General features: G+C 37.8%; 1 protein-coding gene across 3 annotated transcripts; it reads left to right on the top strand.

Moving 5' to 3' along the window:
• Nucleotides 1–443: 443 nt before the first annotated feature.
• LOC139141168 (neurotactin-like) lies at nucleotides 444–19254 on the top strand. 3 transcript variants are annotated; one of them, XM_070710784.1, is made up of 6 exons: nucleotides 444–553; nucleotides 2110–2995; nucleotides 3326–3526; nucleotides 4812–4931; nucleotides 16322–16408; nucleotides 16577–19254. In XM_070710784.1, the coding sequence occupies exons 2-6, from the start codon at nucleotides 2161–2163 to the stop codon at nucleotides 17092–17094; spliced, it is 1761 nt and encodes a 586-aa protein (XP_070566885.1). In that variant the 5' UTR covers nucleotides 444–553; nucleotides 2110–2160; the 3' UTR covers nucleotides 17095–19254. The 3 variants fall into 3 exon arrangements, with proteins under 3 accessions (XP_070566885.1, XP_070566887.1, XP_070566884.1); XM_070710786.1 differs by having other exon boundaries at nucleotides 469–572; XM_070710783.1 differs by lacking the exon at nucleotides 444–553 and adding an exon at nucleotides 1571–1671.
• The last annotated feature ends 1158 nt before the right edge of the window (nucleotides 19255–20412 follow it).

The following is a 20412-nucleotide window of genomic DNA, read 5'->3' as shown; positions in this document are numbered from 1 at the left end:
CAATAACCAAGTACAAAAATGTTTTTGTTTTTTTTTGTTTTTGGAAATTTAACAGACTGGCAGTAAAATGATGCCAGATAAATCCACTCTATGTTTTGCATTATTCAAATCAAGGTGACTTTCAGTTTAAATTCACGATAAAAAATCACACAATTTGCACCCTTCCTCCTAAGTACAAAGCAAGCTTAGATTGTGTGATGCAGGCCAGTGCATTAAACTACAGCTTCGTGGACAGTCCATGATGCAGGGGCCAGCTGCAATAAATACATTTAGCTTTCTCTCCACGTGTGTTGCATAAACTTACAACGTACAACATAAAAGTTTTCTAAAATAGAAAATTTAAACCCAACCAACTACTGGTATTTCATCACGGCTTCTGCAAATCCTCACTCGAACCACGAACACATGTATCATGTCGTTCCCTGAGGGCGCCCTGTAAAAGTGACGTCGCCGTGGCCGTGTGTACGCATGCGACGCCCTGACTGCCCGGCGGGCGATACACAAACAGGCCAGACCGCTATGATCGTTACCACGAATCACATGGACTCAAGAGGTACGCAACTAGCGTTCAGGTTAATCAGAATCTAATTTATCACCACTAGGTTGCTATTTGTCTCAATGGATCTGATTCCATAGCGAAATTTTACGTAGAATTGACGAGGTAGTGTCTAATCGTATCTTATTCATAGACAGCTGTCAACCTGAGTTTATTTTGAGAACGAATCGGTCCAGGTGTGTAAATATGACCTTATCATCATGATGATAGGGGTCACAATGATTGCACTGCATGCACTGTGAAATCACAGGGTTAACATGTCAGGTATAAATCCCTCACATGATACCAACACCAATTGCTACCACAGGCTCTAGAGTCAATGCAGGCGAACCGCTAGCCGCCACTGATACAATAAAAATCAATTATTGTATCAGTGGCGGCTAGCGGTTCGCCTGCATTGACTCTAGAGCCTGTGATTGCTACTGTTATCGTTCATGAAATTGGACATGAACGTTAAGTAACTCCGGGGAAGTGATCCGGTCATCCAGTATCTCTTGCCCGCTGGTTTCTTTCCATCACCGGTAGTTCAAGGACAGGTGATTTTGGAATACGTGTTGTATCTCTAGACTGTAAAGATGAAAACAACCTTTAGAGCAGAATAAGTGGGCGGGTACAGGGAGATCGTGCTCGACCAGCAGCTCTCGCCATCCCTTCATGCATCTGTCAAGTTCCATCAATACAGGCAAAAACAAACAAACCGTTGTCTCGAATGTCGGACTTGCAGACTTGACAGTTGTGGAGTAGGACTGTGGCTAGAGCTAGTCTTGTTCTCCACTCCTACAGAATGCTCTCTGCCACGTAAATGAGTGGTAAAGTACGCTTCACTTCACATATTTACATCGAGGCACGTGGCAAACCGACCCAGTTATTACCAAAATGCAAAATGCTGAAAAGTCCGAAGCTGATTTTCTGAATTTTGCCACGTAACTTATTCCCATGTAAATAGTAAGTAAACAGCCAGGTCCTTCAAATAAAGTTCCTACTCCTAGTATATAAGCTGTATGCCTGGCCACATCGAATCCTCTCCGTTGCAGTAGTTGATGCCACATATGCAGCTCTGTGAAAATTGCTAACATATAATCTTGTATACTGAAGTCATAATGGATGAAGTCGAAGTAGGTTAAAACATGCAAATTATTGTTGAATTATTCCCATGTGTAAATTTGAAACTATCCTTGAAAGCTCAAAAACTCTTACAATGAATCACACTTACTCTACATTCAAATTTTCAATTCTAACAGATCATGCTACTATTGAGGGTTCAGACTTGTCATCTTGTCGACAATATTTCCTTTAAAATAATTAATAACAAAAACGTCTGTGTTTCATTTGCCCCAGAGCTGTTTATAAACTGGTTCAGCTCAAGACTTCGAAGAAATGATTAATTCTTGTTCATGAAAACTAACCTTTTCCCTATAGATTCAGAGAGATACAGATTTCACAGTGCATGTTTATTGTTAGTCATTTTCCAGTCATGATTACATATTTTGTATTTCCTCATACACACTCAGAAATTACTATCTTGTCTTCTGTTTCACCTTCCATTTTAATAGTTGAATGTTGGGGTCCGTCACCGATTTGCTAAAGACACCAAAGTGACCATCATGGCCAGTCAAGAGGAAGTACTCCTCTCGCAAGTTGGTTCTGACGATGAGTCTGATGATATGTACTTTATCGATGAGCACACCAGTAAGAGAGACAAGAAATCCTGTACAAAGGCTCAAAAATACTGCTGTTATGGTATCTGGATCGTAATAGGGTTGTGTGCTGTAGTGATTGTGCTGTATGTCGCCGCACATACGGTGTCAAGGAGTATAATACAGGTTCAGACAGACTGTGGTTTCGTTGAAGGTGATGAAGAAAAAGGAGCTTACGTATTCAAAGGCATTCCCTATGCAGTGCCACCTGTGGGTGATCTTCGGTGGAGAGAACCACTATCCCTGATGGGGAGTAAGTCCTGCTGGGAAGGAGTGTACAGCGCAAAGAGGTATGGAAGTGTGTGCGTACAGCCTGGTAAGGATTACAAAGATGTGATAGGCAATGAAGATTGTCTGTATCTGAATGTCTGGACTCCAACACTCAATTCGTCGGCATCACTTCCGGTCAGTGTTTTCATCCATGGAGGAAGTCTTGTGATTTTAAGCGGCAGCGAGCAGGACTATCATCCGACAGCGGAGATGGCAAGCAAAGGCAACATGGTGTTTGTAAGCTTTAATTACCGACTCAACGCGTTTGGATTCATGGCACTGGATATCCTTTCCCAAGATTCCCCGTCAAATACATCAGGAAACTATGGATTCTACGATCAAATCTTGCTTTTCAAATGGGTGCAGAATAACATACATCATTTCGGTGGAGATGCCAATCGAGTGACCTTGCTGGGTCAAAGTTCAGGAGGCACTTCCATTCTTGCACACCTTGTTTCTCCACTTACCAAAGGTAAATTTTGTGCAGTATTCTTCTTTGTGTTGTCTTGAACATTTTAAGTCTGTTTTAAGTAGTTTCTAAAGCAACTTAACGATTAAAAATCAAGTCTATTTGTGTCGTCAGTCATCAGCAATAACACTGGAAATAACACAGTTATAGACATACTGTTGACAAGTTTAAATTACAGCCAACAAGGTCTAAATCTTTATAATTACTTTCAAAGTAAATGCTGTACACTCACTTTATGGTACAAGGAATGTGACTTGAACTCTGTGTTTGTAATCTATAATATTTCGTGATTTATGAGAATTTCAAACAGTCTGTTTCTCTTTCCATAACTAGGCCTTTTCCACAGAGCATGGCTTATGAGCTCTTCTACCGTCTTCAATAAAAACCTTTCCGAAACCTCCAAGGATAATCTTGGATTTCTCAATAATACTCGATGTACTGATGTAAAATGTTTGCGAAGTCTCAGTTCTGATAAAATTGCCAATGCTGTTCCGTGGAGTGAATATCCATATTGGAATGACAATGACCTACAAGGTAAGGACACTTTTCTATCTAATTTTTGAAGACATATTGTGGAATGGTATGACAGTAAGAGACTTATAAATTGTAAGCACAAAGGGCCTATGACTTTGTTATTCTTTTCTTGTAGATTTAACATTTTATAAAAGTCATCAATATTAAAGGTCGGGGAATCGATCCCAGGGATCGAGTTTGTTCTAGTCTGTAAGAGGATTATTAAGGTGTTATGGCCTTTTGTTTTCCATTGAAATTGTAATCTAGTAAGTAAATTTCCTGGAAAGACAATCTGACGCCTGAATCATGCCTTTAAAGCATCACCTTGGTGTCCAGAGTATGTACAATAGAACAAAACAAGGCTATTAGTCTACAAACAGAAATTATTCACATCACTTTAGAATCTGTTGCTATGATACTACAGCTGTATATGTATTTGGAGCAAGTGGGGTACATTTTGAAAACAAAGAAACCACCCTCAATTGTCACTGTGCAATGGAATTTATTTGAAAGGAGATCAGAAATAAGTAGTTTATGCAGTGCAGGTAGTGATGTAATCTGGTACAATATATTGTATCCCCTGTAACCCCCACAAGGCCATGGTATGTTCCACAGCCGTTGTAATCAATGGTAAGTGTGGACCTCTTTATGGGGAATTTGGGTGAACAGTAGAATACGGCTTCAGGACAGATATTGGACTCTGAAACTTATACACTTCATTTTTGGTCTACCACTTGTTGCGGTTCATATTGATGCACATGCAGTTAAATAAATCTTTCCTGGCTTAGTTTTGCAAAAATCAAAACTTTATCTTTCTCTAATAGAGCTAACACAGGGATGATGGCCACTTTGAATTCAGGAATTGGTATACATTGGTTAAGTGTATTTTTCTAGAACCAAATTTTGCATGGTGACCCCTAACTTTTATTCTTGATTTCAAAAAAGGAAAGTTTCCTTATGAAAAGTTTGATGCAAAGCTTTAAGTCTTTCAATTTTAACAGGCATACTACCTTAACCCTTTCACCACCATGGTTTGTCCCAAATCCATTGTTTTCTATGGTAAAGTTGGACCTGTATACAGGGAACTGGGGGTGAAAGGGTTAAAAGCCAGTTTGGCTTTGTTTCTTTATGACATATTCAACATTGAATGAAGGTCATCAATATCATGGTAAGAAAAACTTTCATCTTTAGATTTGCAATATTATCCATTTATTGGTTGCGTGATTCTCTTTAATATGCTCCCAACTGTCAACAACTTTTCTCATTCCGAAATAAATAACAGTTGAAGTTTTTTTCTATACTTTAGATCTTCCTCAGAAAAATCTATTAAATGGTGCAAAAGCCATTGTGGATGGAGTCCTTGTTCCGGCACCGCCCGAGGAAATGTGGAAAAGGGGGCTTGGACATGATGTACCTATTGTTATAGGTGAGAAAATATGTGTTGCTTTTTTGTTTTAGCCATAATGAGCCTTTTGTTTCCTAATTCCCCTCCTTCATCACCATGCAGTTCCTGTGTAAAGATCCATCCACATTGTTTTCAGCACAATCATTTGATCCGTATGTCCTGTGAAAGAGTAAAATATTGACCTGTGTATGCTTTAATCTCAGTTTTTGCTCGGTCAGTCAGACACTGTGACCTAACCCTTTTAGCAAATACAGTGGAATTTACCATCACAAACAGAGTGCCTTTTGTTACGTGCAGAGGATACGAACAAAAGGGTGAACTCAGCAGTTTACGTTTAAACAAAATTTATTACAAAAATAAAACTAATTGCTAAGTCAGGGATAAAATACAAGCTTTAAAAGTGTACAGACTACTTATCTCAGCTGGGACGGCAAAGCTCCAGTCTCAGAGTTGTAACAGTCAGTCGGATGAATGAACAGTCCTTCGGCTTGCAGGCTTGTAGTTGCACAAAGTCCACAGTATAAATCCAGCGTTGGCAGTGAAGGTCTTGAAAAGTCTTGAGAATGACTACTGCTGGAGTTTAGTAACACACAAGAGACACGATCCCAAAAGTCTGACTGGAAGCTGAGCACGTCCCTTTTATAAAGGCATATAAGAACAATCTAGAACTTTTATTGACATGCTAATTACTGTTCTAAAATTATCTCCCTTACACAACTAATCAACTTTCCAGAACATTCCAAACATGACTAATTGAATTCAAGGTTGTGAGGTCATCAAGGGCAGTGACCTTGAGAATGTTCTAGACTAATTGAACTCAGGTCATGATGAGTGTGGGGGAAATGACCTACATAACACACCCCCTCTTCAAAAAAAGAAAATTTTTCAAAGAAAAATCTTTCTTTTACAAATGTAATCTTGAAAAGGATTTAAGTACTCAAATTTGTTTTACTCTAAAGTAAAATTTCTTGAAAGTGAACAACAATAAAATTTCTTGAAAGTGAACAACAATAATTTCTAAATACGAGAGAGACAGTCTGCAATTAAATTGTCTCTGCCTTTGATATGTCTAATGTCAAGATTAAACTCCTGTAACATTAAACTCCATCTTAGCAATCTCTGATTTTTGCCTTTAAATTTCTGCAGAAAAACAAGAGGGTTGTGATCAATATAAACCACTATTGGCTGATTTGAAGAAGTAACATAAACTTCAAAATGCTGTAAAGCTAATATCAAAGATAAACACTCTTTTTCAATTGTAGAGTAGTTTCTCTGAGATTTGTTAAATTTGCGTGAAAATAGCAAACAGGATGATCTATCCCATGACTATCCTCTTGCAATTTGGTATTGGAAAACTTGAAATGGCACTGAATTTGGCATAAAGTATGCATGGCAAAGTCCAGTTATTTTTATTGAGTTCTATAAAGTCATTGTTCAGCAAATACTTGGCTTCTTCCCGGAGACATTTCGCTTTCGCTGGATTCAGTCCGTCTGGATGTTGTTCCACTCGATTACTGTCGCAGACATCTTCGTTGTGACAGTGATGTTTGTCCTTGTTGGAATATCTTGGAACAGGTGTTTATATTCGTGGAGCAGTTCTTTCACCTGTTGTTGTTGTTCTGGCTGGAGGTGTGCCAACTTTGTAGACTCCAGCTTCTCCAGGATTTCTGAGTTCTGAAGCTTGACCGAGCCCAGCTTTGAGTTTAGAGTATTTTCACTCAAGTCAGTTTCAGTATCACTATCTTCATAATGGTTGAACTGACTGCACTGACAGGCTGAGTTATAGTAGGATTATCCCTATCAAATATGGCTTAAGCATATTTATGTGACATAGCTGTTTTTGTTTTCGCCTGTCAGGTGTTATTATGATGTAATTTAAATCACTCAATTTCTTATCAATTAGGTATGGCCCAAAGTAACGAGCATGGAGTGGTTTGCCAGGAATTGGAAGTAGAACAAGAACTTTTGACCTGGTTCAAACTTCCGTTTTGAGGTGTTTTTATCATATTTGGTTTTCATTGACTGCTGAGATGACTCAAGATTTCTCTGGCTAATTCACATGCTTTAGAGAGTTTTGTACGAAAATCTGAGACATATTGCAAATATTTCAGACAATCATCATCGTCTGATAGGAATTTCTCTTTAACGAGCTTGAGTGGGCCACGGACTGTATGTCCAAATACAAGCTCAAATGGGCTAAAACCAAGAGACTCTTGAATTGACTCTCTAACAGCAAAGAGCAGAAAATGAATTCCTTCATCCCACTGCTTCTCTGTGTCAAAACAGTAGGTCCTAATCATGTTTTTCAAAGTTTGATGAAATCGCTCAAGAGCACCCTGACTTTCTGGATGATAGGCGGATGACCTATACTGTTTAATGCCTAGCTGATCCATTACTTGTTGAAAAAATCCAGACATAAAGTTGGAGCCTTGATCGGACTGGACACATTTAGGAGGCCAAATAAAGTGAAAAATTTGACTAAAGCTTTCACTATAGTCTTTGTCTGTATGGCTTCTGGGAACCGAGTTGATGTACACATAATTGTCAACATGTACTCATTTCCTGATCTTGTTTTTGGTAGGGGCCCAACACAGTCTATTAGTATCCTACTAAATGGTTCTTGAAATGCAGGAATTGGCTGTAAAGGGGCCTTTGGAATGGTCTGATTTGGCTTTCCTACCATTTGACATGTGTGACAAGTTTTACAGAAATGTGCTACATCCTGCCTGAGATTAGGCCAATAAAAGTGACTGAGAATTTTATGATAAGTTTTCCTTACTCCCAAATGACCAGCCAGGGCGTTTCATGGGCCAGGCGCAATATTTCAGCACGATAGGGCTTTGGAACCACAATTTGATGTTTTATAGCCCAATCGTCATCAACCAAGACGTCTGGAGGTCTCCATTTACGCATGAGAATACCAGATTTTGTATAATAGGAAACAGAGCTATCTGAAGTTTTACCTTCATCATCTACCCTGTCAAACAAAGACAAAATATCTGGGTCTTTGTGTTGTTCTGCAATGAGATTTGATCTAGAAAATGTCTGACTTTGGTCAGCAGAAGTTTTACTGGAAGTTTCAAATCCACGAGGGATAACGGAATGATCCGTGTCAAACACCTGACTGAGAAAGGTGTCATTTAAGTCAACATCTGTGACATTATTTTTGAGAGTATTTTGATTCTCGGAAGTTTTCTTTGACATGGCTCGAGTAATAGCACACGAAGGAAATAAATCGGGTATCTCTTGTTCAATTGGCTCTGGATCCTGATCTAAAGTAGGATTATCAGTCACAAGTGGATTAGTAATGACCTTGTCCCCAGCAAGGTCGTTTCCGAGAAGAAGGTGAATCCCTTCAAAGGCAAAAAAGGCCTAATACCTAAAGTCACAGGTCCAGAAACAAAGTCCGAAGACAAATAGACATTATGGAGAGGAACAGGAATGTAGTCATTGCAATCTACCCCCTTAATAAGAACTTTAGAACCTGAAAATGACTTTTCAGAAAACGGCAGGGTATCTGCCAACAAAAGAGACTGGGAAGCCCCGGTATCTCTTAAAATTTTGACAGGGGTAGCGGAAGAAAAATCACTAGAAAGTGATATAAAACCATCATGAATAAATGGTTCGAAAATACCCATAATGCTATCTTGAGAAGAATTGACCTTGACCTCATTAATTGGGGATAAGAGGGGTTTAACCTCAGAAAATGTGTTGACACACATTATTAGACTCTAATTGAGTTGATGAAGAAATAAAGCCGGTGGGCTTAGATCCACTTTGACCACTTTGACCTTCACGTTTTCTTTTCAATTTGAAACACTCTGACATTAAATGGCCGTCTTCTTACAATAATTACAAGAAAGTGTACCAAACTGTTTGTCAGAAGGAGATTGAGACTTGGGATCTGATGATGTGGGAGTGTTACTTGAACTCTGTGAACTGTTGTCATTTGATTTTCTACTCTCCTTTGAAAAATTCTTGGATGAAAAGGAGGAGTTAAATTTACCTGCATTGTTTCTGTATGAAAAGGACTGGGATGGTTTGCTGAGAAATGAAGATTTGTGGGTCAATGAATAATCATCGGCCAAACGTGCAGCAACCTCTAATGTATCTGCCTTTTGTTCATTGATAAACGTCTTGATGTCACTCCGGATGCACCTTTTAAATTCCTCAATCAAAACGAGCTGTCGTAATTTGTCATAATTCTGACTGACCTTTTCAGAAGAACACCAACGATCAAACAGTTGTTCTTTTGTTCGAGCAAATTCAACATAAGTTTGATCTTTCACCTTCTCACAATCCCTAAATTTCTGACGGTAAGCTTCAGGCACCAACTCATAACCCTTGAGAATTAATTCCTTCACAGAATCATAATCTGAAGCCTGCTCTACTGACAACTGAATGTAAATTTCTCTGGCTTTACCCACCAAAGCACTCTGCAAAAGCATAGACCAGGACTCCTTAGGCCAATCCAGACTCTGAGCAATTTTCTCAAAATGGAGGAAATATTTATCAACATCCTTTCTTGGAAAGGGGGAACTAACCTGAAATGCTTAGTGATGTCAAAATTGTCTGAAGGGAAGAATTTTCCTGACTTTCTAAGCTCTAAACGTCTCATTTCTAACTGCATCGGTGTTCTGCTAATTCTCTTTCCTTTTCTTTTTCCTCTCTTTCTTTCTCCCTTTGTCTTTCTTCCATTTGCAATTCTTTTTCTTTCATTTCCAATTCCCTCTCTTTCTGTCTTTCTTCCATTTCTAATCTTTCCTGCCTATCTTTCTCTCTCTGTCTTTCTTCCATTTGTATTCTTTCTCTCTCATTTGTAATTCTAGTTTCTTGATCTCCAAATTTGTCTGCATTTCTAATCTAATTTTCTGAGTTCAGAGGTAGACTCGGGCTCATAATCTTTTAAGGCAGACTCCTCAAAATGGCCTGATTTAACTAAATGTTTTGCAATCTTGAACTGTATTTCTCGCTTGCGCATAGATCGTTTAACTTCTACCTTAAGGAAATTGGCCAGTGTTATGAGGTCGTCTTTTCTGAGGGAATCAAATGTGTCCTGATCAAGGTCATCCATTTCCTCTGGTTTAAATTCCGCCATGATTAAATTTCACTGAGTTCACAGTATATAGTAGTTTTGAAAAGCTGTCAAAATGTTGTCAAACGGCTCAAAATATTCGTCTCCCGGACGAGCCCCCAATTTTGTTACGTGCAGAGGATACGAACAAAAGGGTGAACTCAGCAGTTTACGTTTAAACAAAATTTATTACAAAAATAAAACTAATTGCTAAGTCAGGGATAGAATACAAGCTTTAAAGTGTACAGACTACTTATCTCAGCTGGGACGGCAAAGCTCCAGTCTCAGAGTTGTAACAGTCAGTCGGATGAATGAACAGTCCTTCGGCTTGCAGGCTTGTAGTTGCACAAAGTCCACAGTATAATCCAGCGTTGGCAGTGAAGGTCTTGAAAAGTCTTGAGAATGACTACTGCTGGAGTTTAGTAACACACAAGAGACACGATCCCAAAAGTCTGACTGGAAGCTGAGCACGTCCCTTTTATAAAGGCATATAAGAACAATCTAGAACTTTTATTGACATGCTAATTACTGTTCTAAAATTATCTCCCTTACACAACTAATCAACTTTCCAGAACATTCCAAACATGACTAATTGAATTCAAGGTTGTGAGGTCATCAAGGGCAGTGACCTTGAGAATGTTCTAGACTAATTGAACTCAGGTCATGATGAGTGTGGGGGAAATGACCTACATAACACACCCCCTCTTCAAAAAAGAAAATTTTTCAAAGAAAAATCTTTCTTTTACAAATGTAATCTTGAAAAGGATTTAAGTACTCAAATTTTGTTTTACTCTAAAGTAAAATTTCTTGAAAGTGAACAACAATAAAATTTCTTGAAAGTGAACAACAATAATTTCTAAATACGAGAGAGACAGTCTGCAATTAAATTGTCTCGCCTTTGATATGTCTAATGTCAAGATTAAACTCCTGTAACATTAAACTCCATCTTAGCAATCTCTGATTTTTGCCTTTAAATTTCTGCAGAAAAACAAGAGGGTTGTGATCAATATAAACCACTATTGGCTGATTTGAAGAAGTAACATAAACTTCAAAATGCTGTAAAGCTAATATCAAAGATAAACACTCTTTTTCAATTGTAGAGTAGTTTCTCTGAGATTTGTTAAATTTGCGTGAAAAATAGCAAACAGGATGATCTACACCATGACTATCCTCTTGCAATTTGGTATTGGAAAACTTGAAATGGCACTGAATTTGGCATAAAGTATGCATGGCAAAGTCCAGTTATTTTTATTGAGTTCTATAAAGTCATTGTTCAGCAAATACTTGGCTTCTTCCCGGAGACATTTCGCTTTCGCTGGATTCAGTCCGTCTGGATGTTGTTCCACTCGATTACTGTCGCAGACATCTTCGTTGTGACAGGTGATGTTTGTCCTTGTTGGAATATCTTGGAACAGGTGTTTATATTCGTGGAGCAGTTCTTTCACCTGTTGTTGTTGTTCTGGCTGGAGGTGTGCCAACTTTGTAGACTCCAGCTTCTCCAGGATTTCTGAGTTCTGAAGCTTGACCGAGCCCAGCTTTGAGTTTAGAGTATTTTCACTCAAGTCAGTTTCAGTATCACTATCTTCATAATGGTTTGAACTGACTGCACTGACAGGCTGAGTTATAGTAGGATTATCCCTATCAAAATATGGCTTAAGCATATTTATGTGACATAGCTGTTTTTGTTTTCGCCTGTCAGGTGTTGTTATGATGTAATTTAAATCACTCAATTTCTTATCAATTAGATATGGCCCAAAGTAACGAGCATGGAGTGGTTTGCCAGGAACGGAAGTAGAACAAGAACTTTTTGACCTGGTTCAAACTTCCGTTTTGAGGTGTTTTTATCGTATTTGGTTTTCATTGACTGCTGAGATGACTCAAGATTTTCTCTGGCTAATTCACATGCTTTAGAGAGTTTTGTACGAAAATCTGAGACATATTGCAAAATATTCAGACAATCATCATCGTCTGATAGGAATTTCTCTTTAACGAGCTTGAGTGGGCCACGGACTGTATGTCCAAATACAAGCTCAAATGGGCTAAAACCAAGAGACTCTTGAATTGACTCTCTAACAGCGAAGAGCAGAAAATGAATTCCTTCATCCCACTGCTTCTCTGTGTCAAAACAGTAGGTCCTAATCATGTTTTTCAAAGTTTGATGAAATCGCTCAAGAGCACCCTGACTTTCTGGATGATAGGCGGATGACCTATACTGTTTAATGCCTAGCTGATCCATTACTTGTTGAAAAATACCAGACATAAAGTTGGAGCCTTGATCGGACTGGACACATTTAGGGAGGCCAAATAAAGTGAAAAATTTGACTAAAGCTTTCACTATAGTCTTTGTCTGTATGGCTTCTGGGAACCGAGTTGATGTACACATAATTGTCAACATGTACTCATTTCCTGATCTTGTTTTTGGTAGGGGCCCAACACAGTCTATTAGTATCCTACTAAATGGTTCTTGAAATGCAGGAATTGGCTGTAAAGGGGCCTTTGGAATGGTCTGATTTGGCTTTCCTACCATTTGACATGTGTGACAAGTTTTACAGAAATGTGCTACATCCTGCCTGAGATTAGGCCAATAAAGTGACTGAGAATTTTATGATAAGTTTTCCTTACTCCCAAATGACCAGCCCAGGGCGTTTCATGGGCCAGGCGCAATATTTCAGCACGATAGGGCTTTGGAACCACAATTTGATGTTTTATAGCCCAATCATCATCAACCAAGACGTCTGGAGGTCTCCATTTACGCATGAGAATACCAGATTTTGTATAATAGGAAACAGAGCTATCTGAAGTTTTACCTTCATCATCTACCCTGTCAAACAAAGACAAAATATCTGGGTCTTTGTGTTGTTCTGCAATGAGATTTGATCTAGAAAATGTCTGACTTTGGTCAGCAGAAGTTTTACTGGAAGTTTCAAATCCACGAGGGATAACGAAATGATCCGTGTCAAACACCTGACTGAGAAAGGTGTCATTTAAGTCAACATCTGTGACATTATTTTTGAGAGTATTTTGATTCTCGGAAGTTTTCTTTGACATGGCTCGAGTAATAGCACACGAAGGAAATAAATCGGGTATCTCTGTTCAATTGGCTCTGGATCCTGATCTAAAGTAGGATTATCAGTCACAAGTGGATTAGTAATGACCTTGTCCCCAGCAAGGTCGTTTCCGAGAAGAAGGTGAATCCCTTCAAAAGGCAAAAAAGGCCTAATACCTAAAGCCACAGGTCCAGAAACAAAGTCCGAAGACAAATAGACATTATGGAGAGGAACAGGAATGTAGTCATTACAATCTACCCACTTAATAAGAACTTTAGAACCTGAAAATGACTTTTCAGAAAACGGCAGGGTATCTGCCAACAAAAGAGACTGGGAAGCCCCGGTATCTCTTAAATTTTGACAGGGGTAGCGGAAGAAAAATCACTAGAAAGTGATATAAAACCATCATGAATAAATGGTTCGAAAATACCCATAATGCTATCTTGAGAAGAATTGACCTGGACCTCATTAATTGGGGATAAGAGGGGTTTAACCTCAGAAAATGTGTTACACACATTATTAGACTCTAATTGAGTTGATGAAGAAATAAAGCCGGTGGGCTTAGATCCACTTTGACCACTTTGACCTTCACGTTTTCTTTTCAATTTGAAACACTCTGACATTAAATGGCCGTCTTTCTTACAATAATTACAAGAAAGTGTACCAAACTGTTTGTCAGGAGGAGATTGAGACTTGGGATCTGATGATGTGGGAGTGTTACTTGAACTCTGTGAACTGTTGTCATTTGATTTTCTACTCTCCTTTGAAAAATTCTTGGATGAAAGGAGGAGTTAAATTTACCTGCATTGTTTCTGTATGAAAAGGACTGGGATGGTTTGCTGAGAAATGAAGATTTGTGGGTCAATGAATAATCATCGGCCAAACGTGCAGCAACCTCTAATGTATCTGCCTTTTGTTCATTGATAAACGTCTTGATATCACTCCGGATGCACCTTTTAAATTCCTCAATCAAAACGAGCTGTCGTAATTTGTCATAATTCTGACTGACCTTTTCAGAAGAACACCAACGATCAAACAGTTGTTCTTTTGTTCGAGCAAATTCAACATAAGTTTGATCTTTCACCTTCTCACAATCCCTAAATTTCTGACGGTAAGCTTCAGGCACCAACTCATAACCCTTGAGAATTAATTCCTTCACAGAATCATAATTTGAAGCCTGCTCTACTGACAACTGAATATAAATTTCTCTGGCTTTACCCACCAAAGCACTCTGCAAAAGCATAGACCAGGACTCCTTAGGCCAATCCAGACTCTGAGCAATTTCTCAAAATGGAGGAAATATTTATCAACATCCTTTTCTTGGAAAGGGGGAACTAACCTGAAATGCTTAGTGATGTCAAAATTGTCTGAAGGGAAGAATTTTCCTGACTTTCTAAGCTCTAAACGTCTCATTTCTAACTGCAGTCGGTGTTCTGCTAATTCTCTTTCCTTTTCTTTTTCCTCTCTTTCTTTCTCCCTTTGTCTTTCTTCCATTTGCAATTCTTTTTCTTTCATTTCCAATTCCCTCTCTTTCTGTCTTTCTTCCATTTCTAATCTTCCTGCCTATCTTTCTCTCTCTGTCTTTCTTCCATTTGTAATTCTTTCTCTCTCATTTGTAATTCTAGTTTCTTGATCTCCAAATTTGTCTGCATTTCTAATTCTAATTTTCTGAGTTCAGAGGTAGACTCGGGCTCATAATCTTTTAAGGCAGACTCCTCAAAATGGCCTGATTTAACTAAATGTTTTGCAATCTTGAACTGTATTTCTCGCTTGCGCATAGATCGTTTAACTTCTACCTTAAGGAAATTGGCCAGTGTTATGAGGTCGTCTTTTCTGAGGGAATCAAATGTGTCCTGATCAAGGTCATCCATTTCCTCTGGTTTAAATTCCGCCATGATTAAATTTCACTGAGTTCACAGTATATAGTAGTTTTGAAAAGCTGTCAAAATGTTGTCAAACGGCTCAAAATATTCGTCTCCCGGACGAGCCCCCAATTTTGTTACGTGCAGAGGATACGAACAAAAGGGTGAACTCAGCAGTTTACGTTTAAACAAAATTTATTACAAAAATAAAACTAATTGCTAAGTCAGGGATAAAATACAAGCTTTAAAAGTGTACAGACTACTTATCTCAGCTGGGACGGCAAAGCTCCAGTCTCAGAGTTGTAACAGTCAGTCGGATGAATGAACAGTCCTTCGGCTTGCAGGCTTGTAGTTGCACAAAGTCCACAGTATAAATCCAGCGTTGGCAGTGAAGGTCTTGAAAAGTCTTGAGAATGACTACTGCTGGAGTTTAGTAACACACAAGAGACACGATCCCAAAAGTCTGACTGGAAGCTGAGCACGTCCCTTTTATAAAGGCATATAAGAACAATCTAGAACTTTTATTGACATGCTAATTACTGTTCTAAAATTATCTCCCTTACACAACTAATCAACTTTCCAGAACATTCCAAACATGACTAATTGAATTCAAGGTTGTGAGGTCATCAAGGGCAGTGACCTTGAGAATGTTCTAGACTAATTGAACTCAGGTCATGATGAGTGTGGGGGAAATGACCTACATAACACTTTGCAAGAATTGTTGTATCAAGCAGTCATTTAAAGTTTCAAAGATATTGACTGTATTTAATGATGTCTACATTTATCCAGGCCTTGGGAAAGCTTTGACAGATAAGATCTTTCATTTAAACTTTACATCCTTGTACTACAGTTTAATTATACGGGTTACCAAACTGTGAATTTCAGAGAAATAATGTGAGTGGGGAAAACTGTAAAATAGTAATTAATGTATTTTTTACGTTCTCAAACATTGCTCTTTTATTCTCCGACCTGTCCTATTGAACAGGATACGTACCAAAATCTGGTGGTGGATAGGGAAAATGTTAGAAATCCTCAGAGATCCCTCAGGGACTCTCAAATTTTCTATATTACTTTTATTATCCACTGTTTGTGCTCTTATTATGAAGCTCAAAGTTTTCACTATTTTACTGTTCTGAATGTTGAAAATTAATTTTTTAGCAAAGAGTTGACATGGGGATAGCAGCAGCCATTTTGAATTTCAAATATAAGTAAAAAGTTCAAGTAATTTGTTTCTCTTGTACCAAAATTTACACCTTGACATCTGATCTTTATTGTCAGTTTTGAAAAAAGATGGTTGAAAGTTTCCTTGTGCAAAGTTTGAACAAAGATTGAAATCTTTCATTTCTGAAGTCTTCACTGTCTTGATTACCCAATTTTCAACAAATCACTAGCATTGTGTAACTCAATCACATTTCTCCTCCCACACAGGGTCAACTGCGCAGGAAATTGACCTAGACCCACAACAGTCGGACATCAGAGAATGGGATTGGAAAAAATATGATGAGGTTGTTGCAGGTAGTCATAACATTTCTTCACAAATATTTACCTAACATGCACACAATTCATGGAAAACAAGTTAATTCGGAAACGCCTACTGTATCTTCTTTATTATCACTACTGCCTACTACAACTTTTTCAGGAGGAAAAAACTTTAAAACTTATCATTTATTTAACTTATTTCAGATAAACTAGACACCTTTGGTAAAAATATCACAAAGCAAGCAAAGATGCTATACCAATATGTACCCACCATGCATACTCCAGAATTAGTCTACACAACCATGGCATCAGATGTGCGAGTTACCTGTCCGACTCATGAGTTAGCAAAGACAATATCAGATGCTCTCACATCTCCTGTCTACCGCTACGTGGCAACGTCATGGCCATCACAGCCTGTGGAGATAACCAAAGTCCACTTCAAACCTCAATATGGCTTCCATGGCTGGGATTGCTTCGCTCTCTTTGGAGTGCACAGGGATCTCATCAAAGCACCCTCGGCGAATGATGACAAGTTTAGTGCGTTAATGCAAGAAATGTTTTTCCACTTTGCCAGGGAGGGCGCAATGCTTCCTGATTGGAAAGAATACCCAGAAGCCATTGCTAAACTGTCATATAATCTGACAGTAGTTGATAGATACAAAAAACGGGAGTGTGAATTTTGGACAAAGAATGGATTTCGGCCCTATGCATGGATTAATTAATACAAGCATACCCTAGCATCTCTATTTCTGTGTCCGACATATGATTTTTAAGTGTTTAACTTTGAAGATTCTGCTTTCCACAAACATAATAAGTTTTTTGAATGTAGATTACATACTTTATTTAATATGTTTGAAAAACATATTGTACTTTGAAATTTTAATTTAACAATTTGTAATGCTATGTAAAGTTAGGCTACCTTATTGGTCAATCTGTACCACGTGACGTTCTTGTTAGCAAACTTATTCCAAAGCAAAGTCTTTCTTAGTGGTGCAGTGTGCCCTTGAATCTGAAGAACAAGACCATCCACAGTGGAGCATAGTCTATGAAGTATATGATACATGTTCCAGGGCACTTCAAGATCCCTGATGTTGTTAATGAAAAATTTCTGTAAAATTTTGTTGGTGTCATAAACATTTTATCACTTGTATGGTAATGAATTATTGATGCTTGTCAGTTTGCTCTATTTATTGATAAAAATTTCAGAGTAGAATATAATCCTACTGTAATTATGAATTACAGTTAATCACCGCTTAAAAATGTTAACCATCGCATCAACTATGTGATGAAAGCAATGGAACAAATATTAGAAATTAGTTGAAAATAATGTACATATAGATCATAACTATCATTTTTCTTACTTGAAAAAATACCATAGAGGTTATATCGTGTGGTGTAGGGAGTTGACCTGTTTGTGCTATGAAAGGCCTTGAAAGAGCCATTCTGGTTGAAGTAATGACAAGTCAATATCACTGCATACATGGGGGCTAAACAGCTGGGTCCTGCACACAGATGGTTGACATCTATGCAAAGGCTTCTTTCCCCCATATTTAAATGGCACATGCCAATATTTTCAGGAAAGGTATTGAAGGTAAAATTCATGTAACATGAACTCATGATCCAAAGTTCTCCTTTACCTGAAAAAACTTGTTCAGAATTTTGTTTAATAAAACCATAGAGCCATATGGGCTTATCATCAAACCTTTTACCTCTGTGGTTTCACCCAAACCTATTGTTATCAATGATGCTTGTGGATCTGTTTACAGGGAAGTTTGAATGAACAGATTAAAAAATTAATGTTACTATTATTCTCACATAAAGTGTAAACTTAAACATGGTGTAACTATTTCCTTGTAGGATGTAATCATTTTACTAACTATCTTATTTGACTACAAGATTTGCACTTCCACTCGTTAATGATATTTTATGATTCACCCTTTGACCTGTCCGGTGCCACAAGACGAATGACCTTTAACCCCTTGATTACCTTAAATACCGGAAATTTCCAGCCATATGATGAATCACTATATACCTTGAGTGGCGGAAAGTTCCAGCAAGATCTCATACGTGTTGGCAGTATATTTGTTTGAGCAGCTTTACTCAACTGTGGTATAGGGGTTAATTACAGTCGTCTTATGAAACTTAAATGTAATTCTGTCTGTGTGATATGTAGAAACATTTCTATATGTAAATGTAGGATTTTTGTGTATATTGTGTTTACCAGTCTGATTGAACAATTGAATTTGGATGCTTGTATGGGTTGACTAATTGTAAGAGAGTAATTTTATCGTTTCATTCCTCTTACAAAAGTGACAGCTATTTTTCATACGGTAAAACCGTATTTGAACATTTTTTACTCTGAAATATTCCTTGTCACCCTTTCAAAACTTCATATCACCTTTATACCTTCTGACAAACCAACTTATACTTGTTGGTCTCAGATTTCAACTGAAATTTTGATCTAAACAAAGTATGTGATATTTAGTGCTCAACTGTTTATTTTTGCTTTTGACAACTATAGACTACAGACTGTAGGGATTTTAAATTATATAGAGATCAGTTCCTAGCTTTTGTCGATTGCTGTGTTAATTATATTGAATCAAAGGTGTACTCTGTCAGATGTTGAACAACACAAATACTTGAGAAAATGTCAGTACTGGTATGAGAGTGGTTTCCACTTCAAAACAACATCCACGTGAAGAAGTGGCTCTTTATCAATGGTACTTACTAATAAGATCTCACATGGCAATTCAATTTACTGACCAATGAAATCATCCGTTCCATTTTGACATTTGAAGTGTTTGCAATATTTCATTCATCAAATCAGGTTGTGGCAATGTTTACTTAGTAATAAACCAATCAGAGTTCAAATTTTCAGACAATTGTGTGTATCCAACTCTACTGTGTAAAACCCAATGAGGTTGCAATATTCTTAACAACCACAAATAATGCAAGTTTCAACCATTGACAGTTATAAACAGATCTGTATTGAGCTGTATTGTAACAAAGTGATGAAGCAAGACATTTTTTTAAATACTTGAAACATAATAAAGAAGTAACAGTAGTATTTATAATTCTTTAGTGTGGCTTCAGTGAAGTTGTACCAAGTATCATCGGTAGTCCTTGAGAAAGTCTTTTTGTTGTGATCAGGCAGAGTGATCACTTGAAGATCCAACAAACGAGGGCGCTCACGCACTTGAACAAGTGTGAGAGCGCCCTCTTCATATTAAAGACCGTATAGTAAGTGATTGCCTACTCTATAAGCAAAAAATATAGACAAAAGAATTCTCATAGATATTCTCTGAAGTCAATTTCTACTTCTTGTACACAGAGTGATATCATTCACATCAGAAACATTCCTGTTTCTGTTCACTATGTGAAAACCAACATTTGAACGGCTGAGTATCAGAATTCAACTTTCTGACACTGCTGTTGGTGTGTGTAGTTCCAGCTAGAGAGTTCAAAGACAATGGAGACAGTGCAGAAGCTGGTGGTCAGAGGTGGTATTAAGTCAAATTTTTATTTGGGTTTGATTAAGACAGTGTAGATCATTGAACATGATTTCTGTGGTAAGATTCCTCTGTCACCTGGTGTATTAAATGAATGCACCTCGGGGACAGATATTCAGACTTTCAAACTTTGTACAATTCTTTTCTGATCTGCCACTTGTGACGGTTCATTTTAAAACTCTTGGTATGAGAAAACTTTTCACTGTCTCGGTTTTCCGAAAATGGAAATTTTATTTAACTCACGGATGGTGGCCATTTTGAATTTCAACTTTCGGAAATATTGGTTAATCTGTATCTCTAGTACCAAAATTTGTTTAGTGACCCCCAATTTTTATCCTTGATTTTGAAAAAGAATGGTTGAAATAATCCTTGAGGAAAGTTCGAACAAAAGTTTAAGTCTTTCATTTTCGAGGCACATACCACCTTAACATAAAATCAATGTATAAAATTGAATTAATGTACTTATTAGACATTGTATACAGGTCCTTATTGGTGTTATGAATTTGTCTTTGTCAACCAGCAATCTTGTCC

This window comes from Ptychodera flava, chromosome 9 (assembly GCF_041260155.1).
Source record: "Ptychodera flava strain L36383 chromosome 9, AS_Pfla_20210202, whole genome shotgun sequence".
In the NCBI taxonomy this organism is placed as follows: Eukaryota; Metazoa; Hemichordata; class Enteropneusta; family Ptychoderidae; genus Ptychodera; species Ptychodera flava.
Note: the sequence above shows the minus strand (reverse complement) of the source record. Positions and strands in the feature narration are given on the sequence as shown.

What these genes read in the sequence shown, in the direction of transcription:
- LOC139141168 (XM_070710783.1), top strand. An exon ending in GAATGACAATGACCTACAAG is followed by an intron (nt 3,527 to 4,811) that starts GTAAGGACACTT and finishes TCTATACTTTAG; the next exon opens with ATCTTCCTCAGAAAAATCTA. An exon ending in TGATGTACCTATTGTTATAG is followed by an intron (nt 4,932 to 16,321) that starts GTGAGAAAATAT and finishes CCTCCCACACAG; the next exon opens with GGTCAACTGCGCAGGAAATT.